The 26354-nt window shown below is 32.6% G+C and overlaps 1 protein-coding gene across 2 annotated transcripts in view; it reads right to left on the bottom strand.

Moving 5' to 3' along the window:
* LOC111146567 (CUB and Sushi multiple domains 3) overlaps nt 1-26354 on the bottom strand; it is a 1261269-nt gene that overhangs the window by 290220 nt on the left and 944695 nt on the right. For both annotated transcript variants that reach the window (XM_022502159.1, XM_022502160.1), the window contains 3 exons: nt 19572-19763; nt 14645-14771; nt 12154-12356 (listed from right to left, as the gene is read on the bottom strand). In XM_022502159.1, coding sequence (XP_022357867.1) covers nt 12154-12356; nt 14645-14771; nt 19572-19763 — 522 coding nt within the window. The remainder of the gene's footprint in view (nt 1-12153; nt 12357-14644; nt 14772-19571; nt 19764-26354) is intronic.

The raw sequence follows: 26354 nt of genomic DNA, 5'->3' as shown, positions 1-26354 counted from the left end.
GCAAGTCAGGTTAAAGTAGATGGCAGCATGACAGAGACATTCCCATCAACCTAGGAGGGAAACAAAGCTGTTAATGCATGGGATGCAAAAGGAACCTCAAAGCCAGAGTTGCACTATACTTCTAAGAATATAGAAATTTATTTAAAAAATGCATATTCAATTATTTCACCAGATTATTATCATGCACCCACAATGATCCAGGTATTATGCTTGATATTGGAGGTATATTTTAATGAGACACCACCTCCCTGCCTTCGTTGTGGCTTATGCTTCAATCTGAGGACAAAAGTGGGAATAAAATTACTGATACAATTTTTGTGAAATCATAAGGCATGTTAGGTTGATAACCCAAAGTTACCTATACAGGAAACTGGTTTTACATCTAAAAATTATAAAAGACTATATAAAAGTCTAATTTGAAATTGAAATAGAATATTATGGTATCACTAGAAAAAATAAGCAAAAAACATACAAAAATGGTTTCACATTATTTTTAACTGACAATATATAGTCTCAGTGCACTTTGTTTTACATCGTTAAACAATTTCCTATTCAACCAGATTCATTTAGAATTTGTTAAGTTCTAAGTGGAACCAGGGGCAGTGTCAATTTCTAGGAATACAAATATTAATATGATAACATCCTTGCTCTTCAAAGGAACGTAATCTAAGAGAGACAGCAGATGTCTACATAGCTTTAATATAATGAAATGAGTATTAATATCAGGTGACTTTTTTATCATTCAAACTGGAAAGTTCTGGGAATGAAACATGGAGTTAAAAATAATGCATACAATTAAAAATATGTATTGACCGGCACCTGAGTGCCTCAGTCATTAAGCGTCTGCCTTCAGCTCAGGTTCTTAGGTCGTGATCCCAGGGTCCTGGGATTTAGCCCCGCATCAGGCTTCCCGCTCCATGGGAAGACTGCTTCTCCCTCTCCCACTACTCCTGGTTGTTTTCCTGCTCTCACTATCTCTCTCTCTGTCAAATAAATAAATAAAATTAAAAAATATATATATCCATTGACTAACAAAATTGGTATTATATTGATGAACATTTCAAAATAGTTATCCATACAAAAACTCTTTTTAAAGTAATTTCTTAAAAAATTGTATATTTATGCACAAAGAAACATATTCTTTATATGAATTACCTAAACATTCAAAATAATGTAATCAAAATAATCATTTGTGGTACATATGCACAGTTTTCATTGGTTTCTTGCCCATTATGTAGTGCCTTTTACTTTTTTTCCCTAAAGAATTAATATATTCTTATTTTTATTAGTATTGTTGAAGATACTTTAAATACATTTAAAATTGACATATTCAAATGATGTCTCCACAGGCCATACTATTTTTACTTGAGAAAGTTTTCTCTTTATAGGTGTTGAGATATCTGGTAAGTTTAGGGCTAATTTTTAAAATGGAGGAAAGTCTCAATTTGGGTTTTTTTTTTTTTTTTCATACAGAAATGTGCATACATTTCAGCTCAAATATTTTCACAGATATTGAATTTTATTTCTTTTCAGATATCTTTCTTTGACAAAGATTTTTACAATGTAAAATTTGTTAAACAAGTTTTCTTATGATTTTTTTTTTTTTTTAATTAGGCTCCACACCCAGCATGGAGCCCAATGCAGGACTTGAACTAACAACCCTGAGATCAAGACCTGAGCTGAAATCAAGATTTGGATGCTTAGCCAACTAAGCCACCCAGATGCCCTTAAATTATGATTTTTTAAAATATTCACTTATAAGCTGTGTAATTGTTTTATCAATTTTATTCCATTTCAGCATGAAATATTAATGTAATACAATTAAACATAAGATAGTTTCAAATTGCAAGTAAAATAGTTTGAGTTTCCACAATTTTATAGAAATATTTAAATTTTTTCCTGATGCTAAACTTTATTGTTGATAATTGTAATTCACCAAAAACTTCAAAGCTGAAGATCTTTACCACTCTAATAACTGAATATTTTGACTAAGGATTTTCAACTGATTTAATAAAAACCACATTTAAAGTTTTCATTTTTGAAGAATTTCAACACCATTGCAGAGCGTTTTGATCAGCTTTGCAAAAGAGTGTTTTGGAGATGCAAACCTTTCAAAGTCTGAATGACGATTAACAGCAAAAAGAGAAAATGGTACTGACATGCTCAAGTTTACTTATTCATTTTTTGAATCAGCATCCATCTGCCACACACACACAGATGTAATTCAATTATTTCACTCTATATAAATATATCTTTAAATTTTAACATTTTTATTGTGATAAGTAATGTTTCCTCAGCCACAGTTAAGAATTACATGTACACCACAACCAATTCTAAGTATATTTCTGTTCCTTAATTTTATGAGAGCTTTGTTTTTATCTGAGGCTATTTATCATCAAAATTTGTATTTGTATTTTTATCACAAAACAAATAACTATATTTAATATTAAAATTTTAAAATGTGAACTTAGTCTTAAAAATATTCAAAAGATAATTGTCGGCTTAAAGTTAAAAAAAAATGTACTATGGTGTTAACATATATAGAAGTGAGAGAAATGAAAACAATAGCCCAAAGGACTGAAGGGGAAATGGAAATACACCATTGTGAGGTTCTTATATGAGTAGTGGTGTAACAGAATTTGATGATAGGTTTTGCTAAAGGAATGCATGTTATAAATATTAGAACAGGTACCAAAAAAATGTATAACTAATACCTCAAGAAAGTGAAATTAAGAAGAAAAATCCCATTTAAAATTGCATCAAAAGAAAGAAATACCTCAGAATAAATTCAACCAAGGGGGCAAAAGACCTGTAGTTGAAAACTACAACACATTAAGGAAAGAGATTGAAAAAGACACAAATAAATGGAAAGATACTCCATGATTGGAAGATACTCCATTGAAAGATACTCCATTGATCAGAAGAATTAATATTGTTGAAATGTTCATACTACCCAAAGTAATCTACAAATTCAGTGCAATCCCTCTCAAAATTCCAATTCCACTTTTCGTAGAAATAGAACAAATAATCCTAAAATTTGCAAGAACTACAAAAGGCCCTGTGTAGAAAAGCAATATTGGTAAAGAGGAAAAAAGCTGGAGCCTCACGTTCCTGACTTCAAACTCTGTTACAAAGCTTTCATAATTAAAACAGTGTGTATTGTCATAAAAATGGAACACATAGATCAATGGAACAGAGAACTCAGAAATAAGCCCACACATATATGGTCAATTAGTTTACAACAAAGTAATCAAGAATATACCATGGGGAAAGGACAGACTATTCAATAAATGGTGTTGGAAAAATTAGACAGCCAAAAGCAAGAGAATGAAACTATCTTCCATTATACACAAAAATTAACACAAAGTGGATTAAAGACTTGAATGTAAGAGCTGAAGCCATAAAACTCCTAGAAGAAAACACAGGCACTAAGCAACTTGAGATACATCTTGGTGATATTTTAAAAAATCTGCCACCAAAAGCAAAAACAAACAAGTTCGACTGTATCAAAATAAAGAGCTTCTGCATAGCAAAGGAAACCATCAACAAAATAAAAAGTCAACATCTAAATGGGAGAAAATATTTGCAAATCATATATCTGATAAAGGGCTAATATCCAAAATATATTAAGAACTCACATAACTCAGCAGAAAACAACAACTAGAGGACAAAAACAAACAAAAAACAATCTAATTAAAAACTGGGCAGAAGATCTGAACAGACATTTTTCCAAAGATGTACAGATGGCTAACATGTGCAGGAAAAGATGATCAACATCATTAATCATCAGAGAAATGCAAATTGTAATCACAATGAAGTATTATTTCACATCTCTTAGAATGGTTATTATCAAAAAGACCAGAAACTATAAGTGGTCTCAAGGATATAGTGAAAAGGTAATCTTTGTGCACTGTTGGTGGAAATGCAAATTTGTGTGGCCACTATGAAAAACGGTACATTGATTCCTTAAAAAATTAAAAATAGAATTGTTAAATGATCCAGCATTTCCAATTCTGGGTATTTGTCTGAAGAAAATAAAAACACTAACTAAAAAATACATATGTACCCCCATATTCACTGTAGCACTATTTATAATAGCCAAGATATGGAAAAACAAACAAACAAACAAACAAGTGTTTATTGTTAAATGAGTGGCTAAAGAAATTGGTGTGTGTGTGTGTGTGTGTGTGTTTGTGTGTGTGTGTGTATGATGGACTACTATTTAGCTATAAAAAAGAATGAAACTTTGCCATTTGGGACAGCATGGATGAACACTGAGACCATTAAAATATGTGAAATAAGTCAGAGAAAGACAGATAACATATGATTTTTCTTACATGTGTAAAATAAATTTTTTTCTTATATAACAAAAAAATAAACAGAAAACAAAACTTGTAGATACAGAGAACCAATAAGTGGTTGGCAGAGACAGGGAATAGGGGAGGTGAAGAAATGGGTAAAAGTGTTCAAAAAGTTAAAAAAAGTTAATAGTGGAGAAATATAAAAGGAACAATGAACAGGTGGATCCAATAAAATTGATAGTAATATGGTAGACAAATTCAACTATATGAAAAATTTACATTAAATGTAAATGGCCTAATATTTCAAAGGCTATAAATATAAAAAAGGGGAGATTTTTAAACTGTATAAAGAACTGAGACTCAATCATGTGCTAGCTACTAAAAACCTGCTTTAAATATACAGACACACCAAGTTAAAAGGATGCTAACTAGTACACCAATGTTAGACTAATCATAAGATATTTAATATGAGACAAAGAAAGTTCAAGGCATGGTAAGTTATCAATGAAAAAGAGACATCTTTCTTGGTAATGAAAAAGTCAACTCATTAAAAAGCACTTAAAATGTTATACACATATCTTCATAATACACAAAGCAAAAATATGACAGGACAGAAAGCATAAGTAGACACATCCACAATTGCAACTGGACATCTCAACACTTCTCTTTCATAGTTGGTAAAAAAAAAAATGGACAGAAAACCAGTAATGACATAGAATTTTTCAAACACAACACTATCAACCAATTATACCTAATTGATATTTATAGAACATGACATCCAATAATAGCAATGCATATTCTTTTAAAATACAGATAGTACTTTAGAAAACCATATGCTGGACCATAATGCAAGTCTAAGTAAATTTAAAATTATTAAAATGTTAAAATTTTAACTGAATTTATAATACTAGATTTTTTTCCTTACACAATGAACTTTCAAAGACAACACTTTGATCTCATGAAGTGGTTGTAAACAAAACTCTTACTGGAGTTAATATTTGAGGCAATTGATGCTACTGATTCTTGAAAGCAATGATGTGACTGATATAAAATTGAACTTATTGAGCTAATTGTAAAGTTCTTCTTCAAAGGAAGCTGGCATATTACTTTTCATATGCATGAGAAAGAAAATTTAGAACACAAAGCAATGAAATTACTTAAGTAGAATTCTCATTTTCTCTAAATAAAACATCATGTTTTTTAAGCAGATCTAGGTCTTCTGGCTTTCACATGGTCAATTGGCACTGCTATGGTCCCCATGTATGTTAATACACATTATGTGCAAGTTGTATTTTCATAATCAATTTTATTTTTAATTGAGATGTTATTGGGCTTTTTGATGATTAATATATGGGCATTATTAACAATGTGTATAGAATCCTTAATATGTAAGTACTAAAAATCTAAAAACTATGTAGTTAATTTAAACAGCTATTCTAATGATTTATTGCCTGAAAATGTGTGGAGAATTTGTTCATAAAACAAGAATACCACGCATCAGTATCTTGAAATAACATACTCTTAGCTCTAAATTCCCAACATTTCATGTTTTACTATCATACACATTACATTCTCAACCAAAATAATCCATCTGTCATATAAGGTTAATATATTAGTAGAAAAAAAAAAAAAAACAACAAACATTACTACAAATGCTATTGTGGTGCCAGGGAGCACTTTCATTTAGGAAACAATTACACTAAAAAGAACATGGCTAAGAAGACAAGTATTTTAAAATAACCAAGACTTATTTAATACATCAGATACTTTAAATTGATGATGCTGGAGTTAATACACGATCATGACTTCAAATGACCATTTCATTATATTTTATATTTTAGAATATAAAATTTTCCCTCCACCACCTATATAATGCTAACATGATACATGAAATAATAAAGTCTCACGTAATTCTATATTATACTATGTTTTGGTTGCACAGAAAAATAATCAACCATCATATTATTTCTTTTGTAAAACATTTTTACCACTTATCTAAACATGTTTTATTGAAATGGGATTATGTGGACTCTGCTGCTTTTAAAAATGTGTTTCTTGATATACTAAAATACTTTGACTTACAAGTACTAATAAAAATATTCTAGATTCTTTCATGCTATCTTTTGGGAGCCCAGTTTTAACTTTTTCAAAGATAAGTTTGCTTTACATCTTGGTGGATCTCTGCTTAGGCTCTTCTTGACAGCATCCTTTGGCTCACTGACCTGCTTTTTGGATGGTGTAATCAGCATCTTAAGAAGTGAATATTTAGTACATACATTTTCATTAAGCATATACTTTTTAAAATCTCACTGCTGCCATCAATGTGCACTGCAATAAAATTTTAAAAAATTATGTCTGTGATAAAATAAATAGTTGTGAATCGACCCCATAAAGTAAATAACAAAAACACTCATAGTAAGAACATGTGGACTATATGCTTCAGCTTTCCAGCACATCTCCTGAGCCTCTGCTTCTGTGCCTATTTCAAGAACACATTTTTCCTGCTAATCCTTCCAATTCATGTCCTGACATCTTTATGTATCTTTCAAACCACAGCAAGACTACGACATAACTTGCTGTTATACAAAAGAGCTTGCAGAGCAACAGCATCAAATGCTTCTCCCACTACCTTTCAAGACCTGAACAAGTTAGATGTTCGTATCTGAGAATATTTTATTTATATACAAGTGTCCTATAAATTCTCCTTGAAAGGGATGAATTACCTGGTATATGTAAAAGATTAGAAAGTGAAGATGGATTATCAGTATTTGTTTTTCAAATTTAATCACATTATAATTACTGAGCCCTGTAAACATATCTCACTCATAGCTAGATGAGATCAAATACAAGACAGAGGTCTAATAAATACACGTTGGTAATTTTAGCAGAATACTACTCTATTGCTGTAGAATACTGGCCTATCTTGGCCAAAATAATGATACTTTACTAAAAAAACAAACAAGAAAACAAATAGAAAATACAGATCCAAGTGCCAAACCATCAGGATGCTCGGACAACATGCATAAACTAGGATTTTCCTGGGCAAACTGGACCATATGGCAAATCTAATACAATTTGCACATAGTGTCAGAGCAGTACAGATGTGTAAGTGACTAATTCTGCCTAGGAGTTCATTGGTACCAGAAGTATCATTTGTCCTGGATCTTGAAAAATGCCCAAGAATTGATAGATTTTGAATGTGGACCTATGTGTTTCAGGAATATGGAAGAGAAGCAGAAATGTGAAAGGACTTTGCCCTCTCAGAACAGTGTAGTTAGATGACTGGATGTGTATAATAAGTAGTGAAGGACGAGGCTGGCAGGTAGTTCGGGTGCAAATTGTGGAGGCTTCCGATGTAATTCCAAAGTTTTGAACTTATGACTGTGGGCTCGTTAAAAAAAAAAAAAAAATGAAAATGGAAAGGTGATGTCTGATTTGTATTTTAGAAACATCAGGTGGGAATGTGGAGAGAAGTCTGGCTGGAGGGATAATGAAGTGAGTGGCTAGTTGACTGTCACAGCAATGCAGGCCATGATAATGAGGATGGGAACAAAGGCAGGGGCACCATGCAGTCTTCTGAGGCCAGGAGACGTCAAGCTCTCCTGGCTAAGGGATCCATTTCCTTGAGAATTTTCAGCAGCATAAGCTATGGGCCTTCGTAATTCTCTATTACCCAGTGGGGTAGATTCTTAACAGAGAAGTCAGAGAGTGAAGAGCATAGAAAAAGCTCTGTCAAAATCAACTATTCTGTGGGCAAATGACAGCATGATACCCCAAAGATGTCCTCCCTGTGGAACTAAAGTGGGACAAGAGAGGCAGATTACACATTTAAGCAGGGGATATAGAGGCTGACTGCTGAGAACCGAGGACAGCACACAGGACAGCATGAGGTGGCCGTGTCAGACTTAAGTAGCTCTGATTAAGCAAAAACTCCTTGCAGACTGTAACACCAAGAGGCAACGACATACTCTACAAAGAATGAACGGATCATGAAATGGGAGGCATGTGGCTGCTGATAGTGGCTTAATGATGATTATGAAGTTGGTATGTGACCTACATTTTAGCTCAATTCACTTGCACCAAGTTCAGTGAAATACATTTCTTTGGTTGCATTTTGTTGCTGAAGGCTCTTCTCCTCGTGTTGCCTGACTTGTTCCTCTTTTTAAAATTCATTATTTGACACTCACTAAACAACGGCTATTTGCTCAAAAGAGGATTGGGCATTGAGGAGGTGGGGGGAAAGTGGACAGAATACAATATAAGTCTGATTTAATTAAAATTAAAATATAAGTCTGATTTAATTAAAATGATACATCCTGATTTGGCTATGGCTGTCCTGGCTTATGCTTGTTGTCCTGCTTAATTTTAAATAGTGTCTTCTTCCACTCTCAACAATTATCTTAGACTTGGAAAATAAATTATAGGATTGTCCTAAATAGAAAATGTGTTCTTTATGGACATTAGGGAGACAAACGTACTCACAGTACATTTGGGGAGCAAAGATCACATAATTAAAACATCTTCAGAACAATGAATTATTAACTATTTATTCTCCTCTTTGAAAAAAAATACAACTAGTGCTTGGGGCATGGGCTGAAATATCTTTTAGAAAGTGAAGTCAGAAAATGTTTTATAAAGAGAAGTCTTGGTGTCAAGTCTGGAAAAATGAGCAAGACTTAAGCAAAAGGAGGAGAGAAATGGTTAAGGTAAAAAACATTTACACAGAAAGCAGCACAGGGTGTGTGTGTGAGTGAGTGTATGAGTATGTGTGTGCATTTATGAAACTAAAGAGATTTGCCTGAGTGAAAGGGAAAATGCAATTGAGAAATAATTAGAGATAAATATGTTTACTAACGGGTCCCTTATAGACTTGCCTACGGTAAATGAACAAATGAATGAATGGGAGACATGATTCAAATTTACATAGGGAAGCAGACGTTAGGTAAGCCACTAAAGTGACAAACTCTGCCCTTTAAGCCAAATTTCACCTATAGTAGTGCTTTATTGCCCTGTAGTCTGTTAACGTTTTCTTTAAGATTATTTACTTTGAAATTAAGATAACTTTACATAAAACTCCTTATTTTCAGTTTCGTTTTAAAAGTAGCCTGTCCTGGGGTGCCTGCGTGGCTCAGTGGGTCAAGTGGTCCGACTTCTGATTTCAGCTCAGGTCAAGATCTCAGGGTTCTGAGATTGAGGGGAGTCTGGTTTGGGATTCGCACTGCTGTTCCCTTCCCCCATCCCTCTCAAATCAATCAATCCATCTTAAAAAATAAATAAATAGATAAAAAATAAATAAAAGTAGCCCTTCCACCTATAGTGCAAAATGACTATAGCCAGAGGGGACAGCGGTCCCTTCTAAATGGCCTTGCGTGCACTCCAGCTTTTTTCCATGCTTCACCACGGCTTTGCTTGTGTAAGCTGTGGTACTTGGGAGCATAATCAGAAACACAAGCTGATTAAATTGTAGAACTTCATCGTAACTAATAATTTATAATTAAAGGCTTTCTATTTCCTCTGGTATATTAATATATGTATCTAAATAATAACAAGAGCATAATTACGTGAATAACTACAAAGCATTTACTAAGCACCTGTCACAGCAAAAAGCTCCCTTCAGTCATATGTGGATTTGAGCCACAGCTCCAGGCATCTGTTAGTACTATGACCTTAAATAAATAAACACATTTTCTGAACCTCTCTATTTATGTGGAAAATGGGGATGACCCAACATAAATCATATGGCTTTGTGAGGATTAAATGAGATTAGGTATATAAAGTACATAACATGTTTTCTGGCACACCAAGAAAGATCTCATTCATGAAAAGAATATTTTTGAATTTGAAATCTGGACACTTAGAAAGCCATGTCAAAATGAGTAACAGAAGATATCCAAACAAGTGACTAATTTTCATTGATAGATGCTTGTTAAAATACAATGTATTCACCTGCAAAGTAGTTTTATTTCAATGGGTAGGTTTTTAGTTTCAGATCATGAGTACAAATTTCTATGCATCTTAAAAGAATATTATGAAGACAGATTTATTAAAGTTCTGGTATGCTACATATTGTTTCCTTAAATGCCCTGTAAGTACAATAGATATAAAAAGCATTACTAATTTAACTGACAAATCTGCATTAAAAATTCCTGGAAATATATATAAAATAGCTGGTATCTATTAAGCAGATGAACTTGGCATTCACAAACACTAGCCTTAAGCAATTTTTCACATGAGTATAGTCAGACTATAAGTCACAATAACCATTTAAGTATAAAATATTATATATTACTCATTTAAGGTAAAGGAAAGGGGAACTATTAGCTGCCAAACAATAATTAGAAAGAACTGAAATTAAACAGCAGTCAATCTCTGACAAATTGTTCCTATTTTCATAAAAAGAAAAATAAGCAGTAAAAAATAGAAAATATAAATATGAAGAATATTTAACTGGTGTTTTAGAATTAGAAGCCATTTATGTTCATCAATTACGTGGTGATTTCATTTTTCATTCTTTTTTCTTTTCCTCAAAAGATAAAGTATAAATTTACAGACACTGGCTCTTCTGCATTGATTTACACTTCTCTCACACTAGCTTGGTTTACGCAATAAAAAACAGTTCACTTATGTTAGTCAATTACTGTAAACAACTCTGTTCCATCAACCAAAAGTCGACCAAGTTGTTTAACTGTCTGAAACAGTTCTTGACCTAAAAGCAATATATTTTGTGGACAGTCCTTACAAAAGTTCTTTATTTATTTATTTTTTTTACTTTTTTCATAGGATTCCAATTTTATATTTGCTCATATAGTAATAATACTTCACTGAACACCAACTATACACTTAATACCAAATATTGTACACACATGATCATGTTAATTTAAATAATATATTTATGAGATAAGCATTATTATATCTATGTGAATTAGAAAACTCAGCCTCAGAATGTGAGATCAGGTACCCAAATTCAGTAGTTAGTAAGGAACCAGGACTTGAATTCAGGCACATTTCAGGAATACTGGTTTGCATGTTTTCCATTAAATGATCTTAGAAATTTGTATAGGTTTCTGTTAATGGGGTCTTTAAGGACCGTAAAATTAGAAAATCCTTTAGATAATTTTCTCAAAAAGGCAATGTATGTTGGCAATAAAAGCAAAACTATAACAATGAAAATTTTAAAGTTTTTATTCATTTCTCCAGCCACTAAGCAAAAATCCCTTTTGTAGAACAACATATATTTAGCCACTTAGCAGTGCCATAGAAAGAAAAAGAGAAGAAAAAAAAAAAAAAAAACATGCAATGAACACTGGTAATTACTTACAGTGAATGACATTTTATTGTTATAGGAAGTGTTTAATTTAAAAGTAGATCTAAAATATTTTGTCAAGGATATCTGGGAATATATAATTAAGATCTTTAAAAGAAGAAAAACAAAATTAGTAAAAATATATGGTTGCTTTTTTTTTAATGGCAAGTATTAATTTCCTTCCTTATCTACAAAAATTTCACATTTTGAAATATACAGTTTTATGGTAAATTGAGATTACAAGCTTTTATAAAGTAATTATTTCATTTGCTGAATTATTTTAATACCACCTATACTTTAAAAAAATGGCTTGACAAATAGAAAGAAGGTCTCAATGATGAATTGATTAATTCCAAGTTAATTGTAAAAATGGAAAAAAATTGCTTTTTTCCCAGTATACTTTACCTTACCTGAAGATGAGTATGAAGACTAGAAATAAGAATATTTAAGATCATTTAAGTTTTAAAATTAAAGTTTTGGGCAGTAAAGTTAAAGTACTATCTCAATAGCATTCTTATTTTGCATTTAAGAGATAAAATAATAACTCACTTGAAAACTGAATTGCAAATCCAGATTTGCTGATATAAAAATCTGTGTCAAACTGGATGGTTACTATGTTGAGCGTGCTATGGATTCCTTCAGGAATAAGAGATCCACTGATTTCCTTTAGGAGCATCTCATTTTCTGGTGGACCATCCCAAACTCGGAGTATATCATGTGATGCTTCCGTATCAAAAGCAAGAAACTGTAGGCTGTGGGAGAACCACATAATCTCTGTTTGATTATTTTAAACATGGATTCACTTTGAAATAAAGAACATAGCAAATATGTATCTTTGATTTTATTAGATTTTTTTCATTCTATCAGATTAAAAATGAATTATATAAACAGAATATATAACCTTAAATACATATTTTTTGAACAGTATAATTTCCTAGAATAGGATTAAAAGTACTATTATGTCACCTTTGCAAATTACAGAAACTTTAAGCATTCTTTTCTGTGTTCCTGAATTTTAACTATAACTACAGTAGGTGATACTTACGGAGCATGGAGTACATTTCAGGCACTGACTGAGGTTCTACTACATGCTAGGCACTGTGCAAAATGAATTACATATATTTTCTCTGTTTGTCATAGTGACCCAATGAAGATGGAAGGTATTTTATTTTAGTTCTATAAATGTGGCAAACGGAGTCGAGACACATTAAATAAAACTGCCTATAGGGTGGCAAAGTCATGAACTGACTCCATAGTATCTATATTTACCAATGTTTCATGTTTGTTTTATGAGAATTAAAATGAAGTTTATTCCAGGAAAGCAAGAAATAGTTCATATTAAAAAATCAATCAGTACATTTCATCACAATGATAGGCATAAGGAAAAAAAGTACACGAACATCTCAAGATATATAGACAAAGTATTTTTTAAAAATTCAACATTACAATCACACCCAGTAATCTAAAAGTAAAAGGGAATTTCCTTAATGTGAGATGAAAATCAATGTCTACCCAACCCTACCCGGCCAAATGCACAAACAAAAACCAAAAAACTATTTCATGTTAAGTCTGCTTTATATCTAATCTACACAAAACTAGTGTCTGATATTTTTTGTGGCCAGTGCCAAAAATTAGAAATCCAATTATAAAAACACACTCATTTCTCTCTCTACATATATCACATTCATGTTTGATATGTGAATAGTTACAGCTTTAAATTTGTATTGTAATTTTATATCAAATATTGTTCCTTAAGTTAGAAAAATTCCAGAATACTGTTAAATTTAGTATTTTCAAGTTTACTAATTCTAATATTTAAATAAAACAACGTATGATCTACACTAAAGAAACACAGGCTGAGAATTGGTCTTATGTAGTCTATTTTGAGTCTGCAAATTCCCTTGCAAGAGTAATCCACCAGTTGACATTGAACAATTCATGGAGTGTGCCTTTCAGCATGTTATATGAAGGATCATACTTGTTTCCTATTACCACCGTCACCACCCAGAAGCCTGTCTGAAATTTCATTTATATAAAACAACAATTCTTAAATTTAAAGCCATTGTTTTGAGAGTGATAACACACCAGAAGCCTGTCTGAAATTACATTTATATAAAACAACAATTCTTAAATTTATTTATTTATTTGACAGACAGGGATCACAAGTAGGCAGAGAGGCAGGCAGAGAGAGAGGTGGGGAAGCAGGCTCCCTGCTGAGTGGAGAGCCAGATGTGGGGATCGATTCCAGGACCCTGAGATCATGACCTGAGCCGAAGGCAGAGGCTTAACCCACTGAGCCACCCAGGTGCTCCCACAATTCTTAAATTTAAAGTCATTGTTTTGAGAGTGACAACACACCAACTAGCTCAGATTTATTCTGAGTGGAGGATTTATTTGTTCATTTATTAATCTGTTCCCAGTCAAAGCCATAATAGTTAAATTAGGATTTAAAAAACATGGTAGGCTTGGAAACCTGAAGGCTGTTATTTTAGGAGGTGATGGTTCTCCCCTCATCTAAGGGTCGATAATGTGAAGAATTGTGGCCACCTAATTAAACGCAAAAGGAAACAGAAATCTAAAGAGGTAGAGAGCTGATGCTCCAGAAATATTTCTAAAGCCAGGAAAAACAGAATATTACTGAATTCCCTTCTATGATTATTTCTTCCAAATGTTCATGAGGCTGAACTTACAACAGTGACCTGCACAACTTGATATCCTTATCAAAATGGTGGACTTAGCATCTTGAATCATCAAGAATTGAAAGATTAAAGTCTCAAAGAAGCATAAAAATATTCTTAATCTCTGTGGTCTATTATAACTATGAAAATCTTCCCTCTAGGGATTATATGAGCTACCACTGTGACCCATAAATCAATAAATCATGCTTCTGAATATTTTTCATACTTTAAACAGATGAAAACCACATTTTTCTTTCCCAAGGCTAAAAATATTGAAAAACCTTAATGCTTGATATTGTATATTGAGGCTGATCAGAATTTTCCAATTCTCCAGTAATTTTGAGAAAATGAAATCCATTTACCTGACAATGTTTCCTGGATCTACCTCAATCATCCACATGCAACGCAGATTATTGTCATATGGAAAGGGATAGCCAGGAGATAAGATTCTTCCTGATGATTCTCCTTTAAAACGACCTCCACATTCAGCTATAAAAAAATAATAATAAATTAAGTCATAATTTAATGCCAATCTTTGCAAAACCAATCAATGAATTTCTCAAAAATATATATTTTTTACCTTAAGGAAAATAAGAATTGATATCCCTCACCTTAAAACAAAACAGCTGTATATATTTTTTCGGATTAATGTATTGGTTGAAGCAAAAATATACTATACAATAAAACAATAAAGTATCAAGTTAGATCACATAAAAGATAGTAAAATTAACCTAATTAGAGAATTTAAAGAAAGGACACACTCAAGAACTCTGATTTTAGTATTCAAAGATTTTAAGATGTGTTGTTAAATAATGATAACTTAAAAAGGGAAAACAGATGGCAAGTTGCTCACTGTGCCTTGATTGCGGTCTGAATAATTCATCATCTTGCTACCCCACCTCTGAGAAAAACTAATCTTTACTGCAGTCCCTCAGGCCTTCTAAATTTCATTGTCCTTTTATTCCCCTTTAAATCACTCTAAACTCTTTCCCTTTTAACCTCCCAAAAGTCAAAGTGGCATTTTTATTAGATTTCTCACTTCAGTAAAATCTAGTTTAGTTTTGATTTAATGGGTCCCTAAATTTTATAAAACTCATCAAATTAAAAATGTTAAGTATTGTCATACAATATAATTTTTTTTTAATCTCTTGGAAGATTTCCTTTCCATTTTGATGCTATTTAATACACTGAGATGTCTGTAGAGGTTTTACTTCAATATACAGATAAGCCAGAAGGGGCTGTCTGTATTGGAGATGAGAGAAACTGAGTGTTGCAGTTAGTATATTGTGCTACATCTCTAACCCTTGAAACAAGCATAACACTATAACACATAACACATTTGAAAATTATCCAGATTATTGGATAAAAAAACAAACCCTCAAAACAAAAACATTTTACTTTGTGCTTAAATGTTTAAAGGTACTTCTGTATTTGTTTTTCTTGTTTTCCGCACTGTTTCTATCTTACTCACGTTCAATGGCTGAATTAAGCTTCTTGGGTTTATTTTGTTTTGTTTTGTTTTTATGATTGGAGCAAAGATAGTCAATGACAAACTTTAAGCATTTGGAAGAGACCTAATAACAACTGAATGCAATGGTTCAAATGTGTCGGCTCTATTCATATACGTAAATTTATTTCAAAGATTTGTATGTATTATATTTCACATTAGTTTTATGTGTCAACTTGGCTACGCTGTAGTATCCAGTTATTTTATCAAACACTCATGTAGATATTGATGTGAAAGTATTTTATAGATGAGGTTAACATCTATGATCAGTTGAGTTTAACAAGTTATCCTTTGATAATGTGAGTAGCCCTCACCTAGTCAGTTGGAAGGCTGTAAGAACAAAAACTGAGTTTCCCAAGACAAAAGGAAATTCTTCAAAACTGCAGCATTGAAGTCTGCTGAACTTCCAGCTTTTGACTTTCCCTGTGGATTTTGAACTTGTCAGCTCCCACAACTACATGAGTCAATTCCTTAAAATAAATAAATCTCTTGATAGATGATAGATAGATAGACAGATAGATTTAGATATTCTACTGATTCTATTTCACTGGAGAATGCTGGCTGATATACACACTTATAGAGAAGAAGCAACTTTATTTTGTACTGCAACATTATTTTAATTTACAATAACAAGTTTGTTATTTTTAACATAAATAAGAAGATACCAGTATTTAAGATGTTACCATCACTTACTTAGATTTTTCTCATTTTTAACAAAAATGTTGTAGATAACTTTGCACTATGTAACTATTTTAATTCATTTTATGTCATTTCTTTATATTTTATCACTATTATGGCATACATATACTATGAGAACAAATTTGATATTCATTCATACAGACTAACTTTTAAACAATTAAAGATCACACTGAAGTTTTGTGTACTGTGTTGTATCTTGAATTTAAACATAGTTCTTTTTTATCCATATTTCTTTTCTACAAATTTTACTTGGTGTTTTGACTTCAAATGAGCCAGTGAGATATGCCATAACACTAGAGTTCCTATTCTAACAGAAGTTTTATATTAAAAATGAAATAGTATTTAAAGAAGGTATGTAGGTTAAATCCTTCTGGCTATGGTGTTTCAAAAAGTATTTGTTTGATCCATGTATAAGCTTCAGAAACACAATTACCTAGAAACGATCCATATAACAGAGAAAAAGTTTCTTATGTGAGACAGGCAAATACATAGGCATAATAGATATTTAAGGTTAGTGAGCACAGAAAATTATGCTCTTAGGCCAGGTGGTGAAGCTATTAATTTTTGCCAGTAGAGAACATCATTTAAAATAGAATTTCATCTTCTGTCATCATGGAAATCATCAGCATGACACACCATGCATCCAACTGTTTTCAGCTGTTACTCCTGACCATCCATCATTTAAAAAAAGAAAAAAAAAATAGTTTACCCTTCTCATGAAATCTTGAGCAGTTATCAAGTCAGTAAGTTTTTAAAGGTGTGTTTTTTTTAAGATATATTTATTTATAGTATTGCTGGATGAAGAGCAGAAGGAGAGGGAGAGAGAAACTCTAAGCAAAATCCATGCTGAGTGTGAAGCCCGAGGTGGGGGCTGGATCTCAAGACCTTAAGACCACAACCTGAGCCAAAACCAAGAGTAGGATACCTAACCAACTATGTCATCAGGCATCCCCTCTGACTTGGGGGATTTGTAAATATAAAGTGCATTGATTTATTATGAACAGAATTAAAATCTTCTGACCAAAAACCAAATATCATTTTGTTTACACAAAATATTTTAAAAAAGAAGAATGTCTTTAGCTTGGTTCAACATATATAGAAAATACATGTGTTTATGGGGTGCCTGGGTGGCTCAGTGGGTTAAAGCCTCTGCCTTCAGCTCAGGTCATGGTCCCAGGGTCCTGGGATTGAGCCCTGCATCAGGCTCTCTGCTCAGCAGGGAGCCTGCTTCCTCCTCCCTCTCCTCTGCCTGCCTCTCTGACTACTTGTGATCTCTGCTTGTCAAATAAATAAATAAAATCTTTAAAAAAAAAAAAAGAAAATACATGTGTTTTAATATATTAATATATTTTAATATATTTGGTTTGTGATCTTAATTTTAAGGACAGCATGGGAAATCAGTATTTACAATTTATACTATAGTGCAACTGTAATCCTTAATGGCTTTCTGAATATATTACATAGTCACATCAAAGAATACAATCTCAGAGAAAATTAATCAGTGCTTTATTTTTCTCATAACTAATGCCAATGGGCTAGCTGTTGGTCATATTCCAGAATCCCAAGCTTTGTTAATTTATGTTGGTTATTATTATAGATATTACCCTCATAATCTATCCAAAATCTGATGCCATCTGAAAAGAAAGGCCTATGATTACATTTTGGTTAGATAAAAACATGTTTGCTTCCTAAGTAAATCAATGTTTCAAGAAACCAACAGAGGCCTTGTGACATCAAACACACCATGTAATTAGATGCAAGGCCTTTAATGACTGGAATTTCACTTTTTTCTTCTTGCATTCTAGTAGGTTTTATGGAGATTCCTATGTCAATCATATCAACTAACAAAGAAATTTTGAAGGTTTAAGTTTCCAAACTCATCAGTTTATATACTTTAAATATGTACAGTATTTAGATATTAGTTATACCTTAATAAAACAGTTACCTTTTTTTTAAGTGTTGATCAATTTTATTTATATGGGCCTGATGCAGAATGGATTTGTGCCTCCACAAATATCATCAAGAAACAAAAATAGATAAAGAGTGGCTACATGTTGTTCCCTACTAAGGAGTCAATGTTTTGTTAAAATGTTTCCTTTTGCTGGTTTCTCATTCAAGCCAGACACCTACAATTTATCCTTGGAGCGGGAAGAAAGCAAAATTCAAAAACCAGAAAACAAAACAAAAAACAAAAACAAAACAACAAAAAAATTCCACCCAGAACCGGCGTCTTTATCAACACTTTTCTATACACCCTCTTACCCACACATACCTAGTCATTCATTTATTGATCTATAATTTGGTAATACTCCAGCTGTGCAATAAGCTCATGATCCATTCTCTAGCTTCGTAGAGGCAATATATCTGATGTCACTTGCTTCTTCTTTTGAAATTGGTTAAATTTGTTATGCTACATACACCTCAGAAAAGCTTATGTACTTCCTTAGATTTTTGAAAAAGTATATATAAAAATAAAGCTTTTGAAGTTAATGAGAATAGTTCATTGTTTTTTAATCTATCCGGACACCAGGACAGGCGGTAAATTTATTAAAACAAATCCAATCAGTGTGATTCAGTAAATGTGTACAATAAGTCTTAATATATACTTGCAGTGAGTTAAATTTTATATCAAGATAGAAGAATTGGAACGACTCCATACACTTCATCCATGTTCTACAAAAAATGTACTTATCAGGGCGCCTGGGTGGCTCAGTGGGTTAAGCCTCTGCCTTCAGCTCAGGTCATGATCTCAGGGTCCTGGGATCAAGCCCCGCATCAGGCTTTCTGCTCAGCAGGGAGCCTGCTTCCCCCTCTCTCTGTGCCTGCCTCTCTGCCTACCTGTGATCTCTCTCTCTCTGTCAAATAAATCTTTAAAAAAATATATATATACTTATCAATGAATTTACGAAAATGACCCTTTCACTTTCCATTAATTCCTCTGACAAATATGAGCTAGGAGTTTGTTAACTTCATGATTTTAGGTATGAGTTGTGGGTGGACAGATGAGATCCTTTGAAAAGGTACAGCATATTTGGACAACACTTCTACAGAAATAATTATGAAGATATAAAAGAGGATCCTACCAATACAGGAAGGCAGAGGATAGTCCCATGCCCTTCTTTCCCCTGTCATGCACTTGAGAAGGCTACTGCCATGAAGAGTGTAGCCTGGATTGCATCCATAAATAATAGTGCTACCAGCAAAGTGACCTTGGTCACTGATCTTGTATCCAAATTGTGGAATGCCAGGATCCTCACAATGTGAAAGTTCAAAACCTGTGATAAGAATACAAAATTATTAAAGGCAACATTTAACAGGAAGATTTAAAATTGTACAAACAGTCTTCTTCTGTTGTTTTTAATATAATTATATACTTTTCTCTAACTGTATTACTCTTATAATATTTAATTCTGATAGTATTTGACAGCCATAAAAAGCTTTTTCTTAAAAATTAGAATTTGTTGTAATTTTATAGATTGATTGATTGTAATTTAAAATTTTGCACCCATGTCTAGATAACTGTACCATGGCTTGTTATAGCACTAAGTTTCTGGCTTACCTCAAGTGAATTATGGCTCATAATTAATTCTGACCAATGTGTCTTCTAGGATTATACAAACAAAATTTTAAAATCCAAACAAAACATGTGAAATTATAACTGTACAGTTAACAGGTATGTCCATTGCAAATATAGCTGTAGATTGCCTTACTTTGATAGCGCTGGAAGGAAATGATAGTCTCATACTGAAAATACAGTTTTTCAAGAGGTAATATAATAACAGTATTCAGCTTAAAGAACTCTGGATTTTTACATTCTGCTCTCTCCACAATATATAGCTTTCAAAAATTCTCACAGGAAAAAAAAAAAAAAAAAAACAAAACAAAAAATCAACATATCAAAGCTACGTGTTGTCATTCTCTGGTGCAAAGAAATAATTCTTACGTCAGCAGTTTGGGCTTTCTGCATGAATTGTGCTGGAAACTTGGTTTCCTGAGATGAATAATCCTGGAGAAGTTCATTCACAACTAACTATACCAGTGGTGAGAGAATGCTAGGGAGCTTTATAGCCAGAGGAGGTTTATACTTTGAGGGAGAATGAGGTCCAGGCCTTACAGACATCTCTAGGTTATAATACCTGGAGGCATAGGAGGCTAACCTGCCTACTAGAGGTAGGTACTTACATTTCAAAGGTTAAAATGAGAACTCAGGATCCTTTCTATCCCATCTCCAAGCTTCAAGGGTCTTTATCCCTCCTTTTAGGAGAGGAGAGGAAGTCGACTTCCTTAAGCTAAGCAAGTCCATTTTTCTTCATCCCTCATCCCTGGGAACTCGTAGATTTTTCCATCTGATTTCCATCATGTTATTACAGGGGTGAGGACTGGGTCAAAAGAGTGTGGGACAGCCTGCTATTCTTATTACATTATTTAAATTATAATTGTTACGTCTCTAGACCCAGAAGGCACTGTGTACATATGCAGAATAAAGTCAATAAGAACAAATATCAAAAACTTAACAGTAATGGCACAATTCACTATTAAGAATCTGAAAGAACTAGAAAAGGATACTTCATAATTTAAACCAAGCATGATAGTAGTAATCAAAATCTAGACTCCTTAGCTATGGCATTCTCATCTTTTTTTTTTTTTTTTAAGATTTTATTTATTTATTTGAGAGAGAGAGAGAATGCATAGGAAGGGGAGGAGGGTCAGAAGGAGAGAGAGAAGCAGACTCCCTGCTGAGCAGAGAGCCACTTGGGGATGGATTCCAGGACCCTGGATCATTATCTGATCTGAAGGCAGACACTTAAGCTACTGAAACACCCAGGTGCCCCTGAAGTTCTTGTTTTTAGTGTCTCACAAAGTGTCTAAATGTAAGATAAATAATAGAATGAATGTTTCAAAGATAATTAGGTGCAATTTACACCAGTTATAGCTTCTGAGACTTGAGAGCTATAAAGAATATTCTAGAGAGCTTCATGAGTTTGCAAAATTTGTGATTTCAAGACAAATGATGTTGTAGAAAAATAAAATTTTATGTGTGCAAATCATATTATAAACAAAAAGATTTGCATCTCTTTTATAGGCACAGATCTGTGACCAAATTAATCTAGATTTGAACTAGAAAACAAAAAAGCATGTATTAGTTCACATGTCAAATCGTGAATTTACATCATTGACTTCCTAGAATGTCAAAACAGATATTAAATCACTAAAACTTGCACATCTCAAAGCATTGAATATATATGATAATTTCAGTATATTGAGGGATACATCACCTCTCAGAGAACATAAGAAGCCCCTTCTACTCTTTTCTCTAGGGTCTTAGCCATTTTTTTCTCCTGAAAACTTACAGAATTACTTAGCACATTTTCATTATTTTACAAACATTTGCTTCTTTTCTTTGTTTTTACATAGAGTGAAATCATTTCATTTCTCCCCTCTTTTCCACAATGCCTTCCCAGCACAAATCTTGGCACACAGAGGGTGTTTAATAATTTTTGTGAATAAATGGGATTTTTAGAGGCAATTATCTTGAGGAGACAACTGAAAAAGAAAACTAAAATAATGAGATGATGAGAAACTGAAGTTTATGAAACAATTTTTTTAAAAAATCTCCAGGAATTTCCTGTACGGATCAATCTGTGACAGTTCCATTTGAGTGAAAATATGTTCAAATAAAGCAAATGGGGACGCCTGGGTGGCTCAGGGGGTTAAGCCTCTGCCTTCAGCTCAGGTCATGATCCCAGGGTCCTGGGAGCCCCGGGCTCTCTGCTCAGCAGGGAGCCTGATTCCCCCTTCCCTTCTGCCTGCCTCTCTGCCTACTTGTGATCTCTGTCTGTCAAATAAATAAATAAAATCTTTAAAAAAAAAAAAAGGCAAATGTAAACAGCTTCAGAAACAGAGCCGAACAAGAAGTTAGAAGTCGTAACTCAAATTGTGACACATATGAGATATAAAGGATCCATGGTCAAGCAAGTCAGTCTTTCAAATACAGAAGCAGAAATGGCAGAAGAAGTAACTCTAAATTTTGAGGACACATTATTTTACATGGATCTGCATACTTAATACTATATTTAAAGTGCCCTTGCTCAAGAATTACAAGTTTGCATGCCTTCTACCCGACATAACATTTCGTTTATCATTCAAAATGCACCCACTTCTGAGTTTTACCATATATCACTTATCAAAATAAAAATGGAAATCAAGCTCCCTTTTCAAGGTTTATTATCAAATTCATCCTTCTTTAATTTGAATGTTCTGTAAATGTGGTTGGCAATTGCCAATGATGAGGTAAAATGGAGAAATTCTTTGTAAATTAAGATAATTTATAATACTTTGCATTGTAGATGAAAATGCACGAGGACAATAGTATATAAGCTACAAAGCACAACATAATTTAGTCCAATTTGGTAGAATTATTGTTGCTTATTCATAAATATTCAGATCTGTCTTATCGTTATGGAAACATTCAGCTGCCAGTCTTTTCACTGAAAAGCTCAAATACTTGAAACTGACAATTAAATAAAGATGTGTATGAAAAATCCTATATACTATAAATATTCGCCATTCCTCATGAAATTTGATACTCTGGTGAAATGGAAATTTGTAGAGCACAAAATGAACTGAAAATCCCCATTACCTAAATTCTTTTGACTTAATGAATGACTTTTACACTGAGATTTAATTCCTTTCCTGCCACCATTAGTATAAGGATTTCTAATTTACTTTTAAGTCATTATTTGAAACCCATACAAGAATACCAAGAATAACATAACTTCTTCATCTGGCTTTATCAGATTCTGGTAAGTGGCTTCAGATTAATATTAATATTATTTAAGATTAATATTCATATTAATTGATCATATTCACATATTCTTATTGAGAAATAAATATGATAAAACAAGTTAAAGCTCTGTTTTGATCCCTTCTCAGTCCTTCTCTGATTTTTCCCTACCAAGAGCTAGCAAATATTCTAAATTAGTATATTATTTTCACACCTTTTTAACATTTTTATCACACATCTATATACCTATGAACAATACATAGTATATTTTGCATTTATACATTTTAAAAATTTTTATTTATTTAACAGAGGGAGAGAACGAGAGAGAGAAAGAGAGAGCGCACGTGGGCATGTGAGCACGAGTAGGGGAAGGGACAGAGGGATAGTGACAAGCAGACTATCGGCTGAGCAGGGTGCCTCGCTCTGGGGCTCCATCCCAGGACCCTGAGATCATAATCTGAGCCAAAGTTAGATGCTTAAGCATCCAAGCCACCCAGGTACCCCACAAGGATTTATACATTTTATAAATTATACAATTATTTTCAAATTTCTTCTGAAGCTTTATTTATTGCCCAGCATTGTATTTTAACCTTTACAAACACACACATCACACACATAAACATTTTATTCATTTTCACTACTCTGTGGTATTTCATTAGAAACATACTCCAAAATTGATTTATTTATTTTCCAACTGATGAGCATTTACACTGTTTCCAATTATTCCATGCTACAAAAAGGCTATACTTTTTGGTTTCCTTTTTGCACATGTTACAAACATTACTATCCCATGTAGGGTTCCAGAGTTCATTTTGTCTTAAGATTCCATCAAAATCTTCTAATCTGCTTTTTAACTTCTGCCTTGGCCTACAAAAAGATGAGTAGTTGAATTCCGACTCAACATAATTTCTGTGCAATTTGTTTATGAGCAATAACTATGTATTCACATGGGGTAATATCACATGGTCAGCAGAACAGCAATCCAATAAGGCAGATGGTTTAGCAATATAAATATTTGTAAACCCAATCTTTGAATGTAAGTGAGCATTTCTGATGGAACTTAAAAGATATGTTTATATGCTTTTTTTTAAAAAAATTCAGTTAAAATGTAAATATGTACTTAATATTGTAAAAGTTACATTTTAGAGAATTTAATGGTGAATAAAGATATATTGGGTATATAGACTAAAAGTAAGAACTTTCAAATTGTTAAACAAAAAGTAAATAGGTTGTTAATAAGGGAACTGAGAAAGCATGTTGGCTAAATACAGTAAAGGGTCATATCCTTTCTGAAACTAAAAACATTAATTAAAGTTTAAATAATAATGCAAGGAAACTTAAAGTTTAGATTAATCTATCGTCATCTTAATCTCTATTGAATTTGGTCGATTTGACATAATATTTAGTAAAATAATCTACAAGAATTATATTTAATGTTCGATTATTAAATTCTACTTAGGTCATGAATCTTCTGAGAAAAAAGTCTCATTTTAGAATTCTTTATAATTAAATGAAGATGTACACAAAATAGAATGTCAACTTTGCCACTTTAAAATTTGAAAGCAGGAAATAAAAAACAATAAAATTCACAAGCAGGAAATTTGTCCACAGTCATGCACAACAGCTGTGATAATCCTTTTTGATTCAGACATAATAAAGAATATAATAGGAATGAAAAGGAGAAAATATTAAAATACTACACATTCTTTTTTTTCTCACTGGCCAAACTAATTAACAAAAAAAAAAAAAAAAAAAAAAAGCACACACTTATTCCTCACTAGTAAAACTCTATGACATGTATCAAACTTTGAAACCACAAACTTTATAAGAATGGTTTAAGAAGACAATCCTTGCAGTTTTCAGTATATAGATGTAAAACATTTAAACAAGCAAAAGTTTGTGGAAATGACTGATACGCATTTCCAACTGGAGGAACAGGAGATATGGTAAATAATTTTTTAAAAACATGTTAATGCTCTAAATCCCATGTATAAACCTCTGAGAAGAAAACATTACTCACAGGCTTTCCTATATTTTAATTTGTTGGGCATGAAAAAGTGAGGGATATTTTTAAATGGCTAGTTTGTGTCTTACGCATCATACATTTGTACATCATTCTGGGTTAGTGAGATTCAGCTTTGCCTGAACATTAATTTTTAACCATCAGTTATTTGGTATTTGGCCAAACTGCATAGTTGGTTCATTCTAGATACATTTAGGAATGGAATTTTACTAGATATTGCCAAATTACTCTCCTAGGTTACTTTACCAACTTGCATTCCCCAAAGCCAAAAGAGTTTCATGTTCTTCAAATTGCCATCAGCATTTAGCATTGTAGGACATTTTAATTTTTACTAATGTCATGAATATTAATATTATTAAAGCAGAGGTTCTTTCTAAACAAGTATTATTTTTCTCAGAGTTCTTATTTTGATGTTACATAATTTATTTCTGCTTAGAAAGAGAGGACTTCACCTTCAATGATACAAATCTAACAACAACCACAACAAAAATAACCCAACTGTAATAACGTATTATTTTCGGTTTAATTTTCTCAATTTCTATTAAACATTTTTTGTTTGTTTGATTACTGCCTACCTGAGGCTACTTTCGTGTGAAATTTTCTTTTCATTTTCTTATTAATTTATAGGATTCCTTTATGTAGAGTTTATATTTTCCTGTTACATATATGGTAAATATTTCCTAAAAATGTCTTATCTTTCTACTCTGTTTATGGTGTTTTTGCTACAGAAACATTTAAAAAATATATGATGACTGGGACTTGGTCAGGAAAATAGAAGCCACTTAGACATTTTGAATTGCTAAGATTCCATACATTAGAAATAGGTACATCTTTATTCTTATGGTATGGAGGGAAAATATAAGAAATGCAGACAGTGTAAAGACCACTGCTGGCTTTCAGGACATCCTGGAGTTCAGGGAACATGCTACCACATAAAACCACCTGCCCACATTGCAATCCCACCTGCTGCACCATAGACCTTAATGGCTTCTCCATCCACTCCACCTCTAGGCTCTCACAGGGCTGCCTTTTATTGGCAGAATCTAAGTAGAAGTCTTC

Source organism: Enhydra lutris, unplaced genomic scaffold, assembly GCF_002288905.1.
Source record: "Enhydra lutris kenyoni isolate GAN:26980312 unplaced genomic scaffold, ASM228890v2 scaffoldscaffold14, whole genome shotgun sequence".
NCBI lineage: Eukaryota > Metazoa > Chordata > Mammalia > Carnivora > Mustelidae > Enhydra > Enhydra lutris.
Note: the sequence above shows the minus strand (reverse complement) of the source record. Positions and strands in the feature narration are given on the sequence as shown.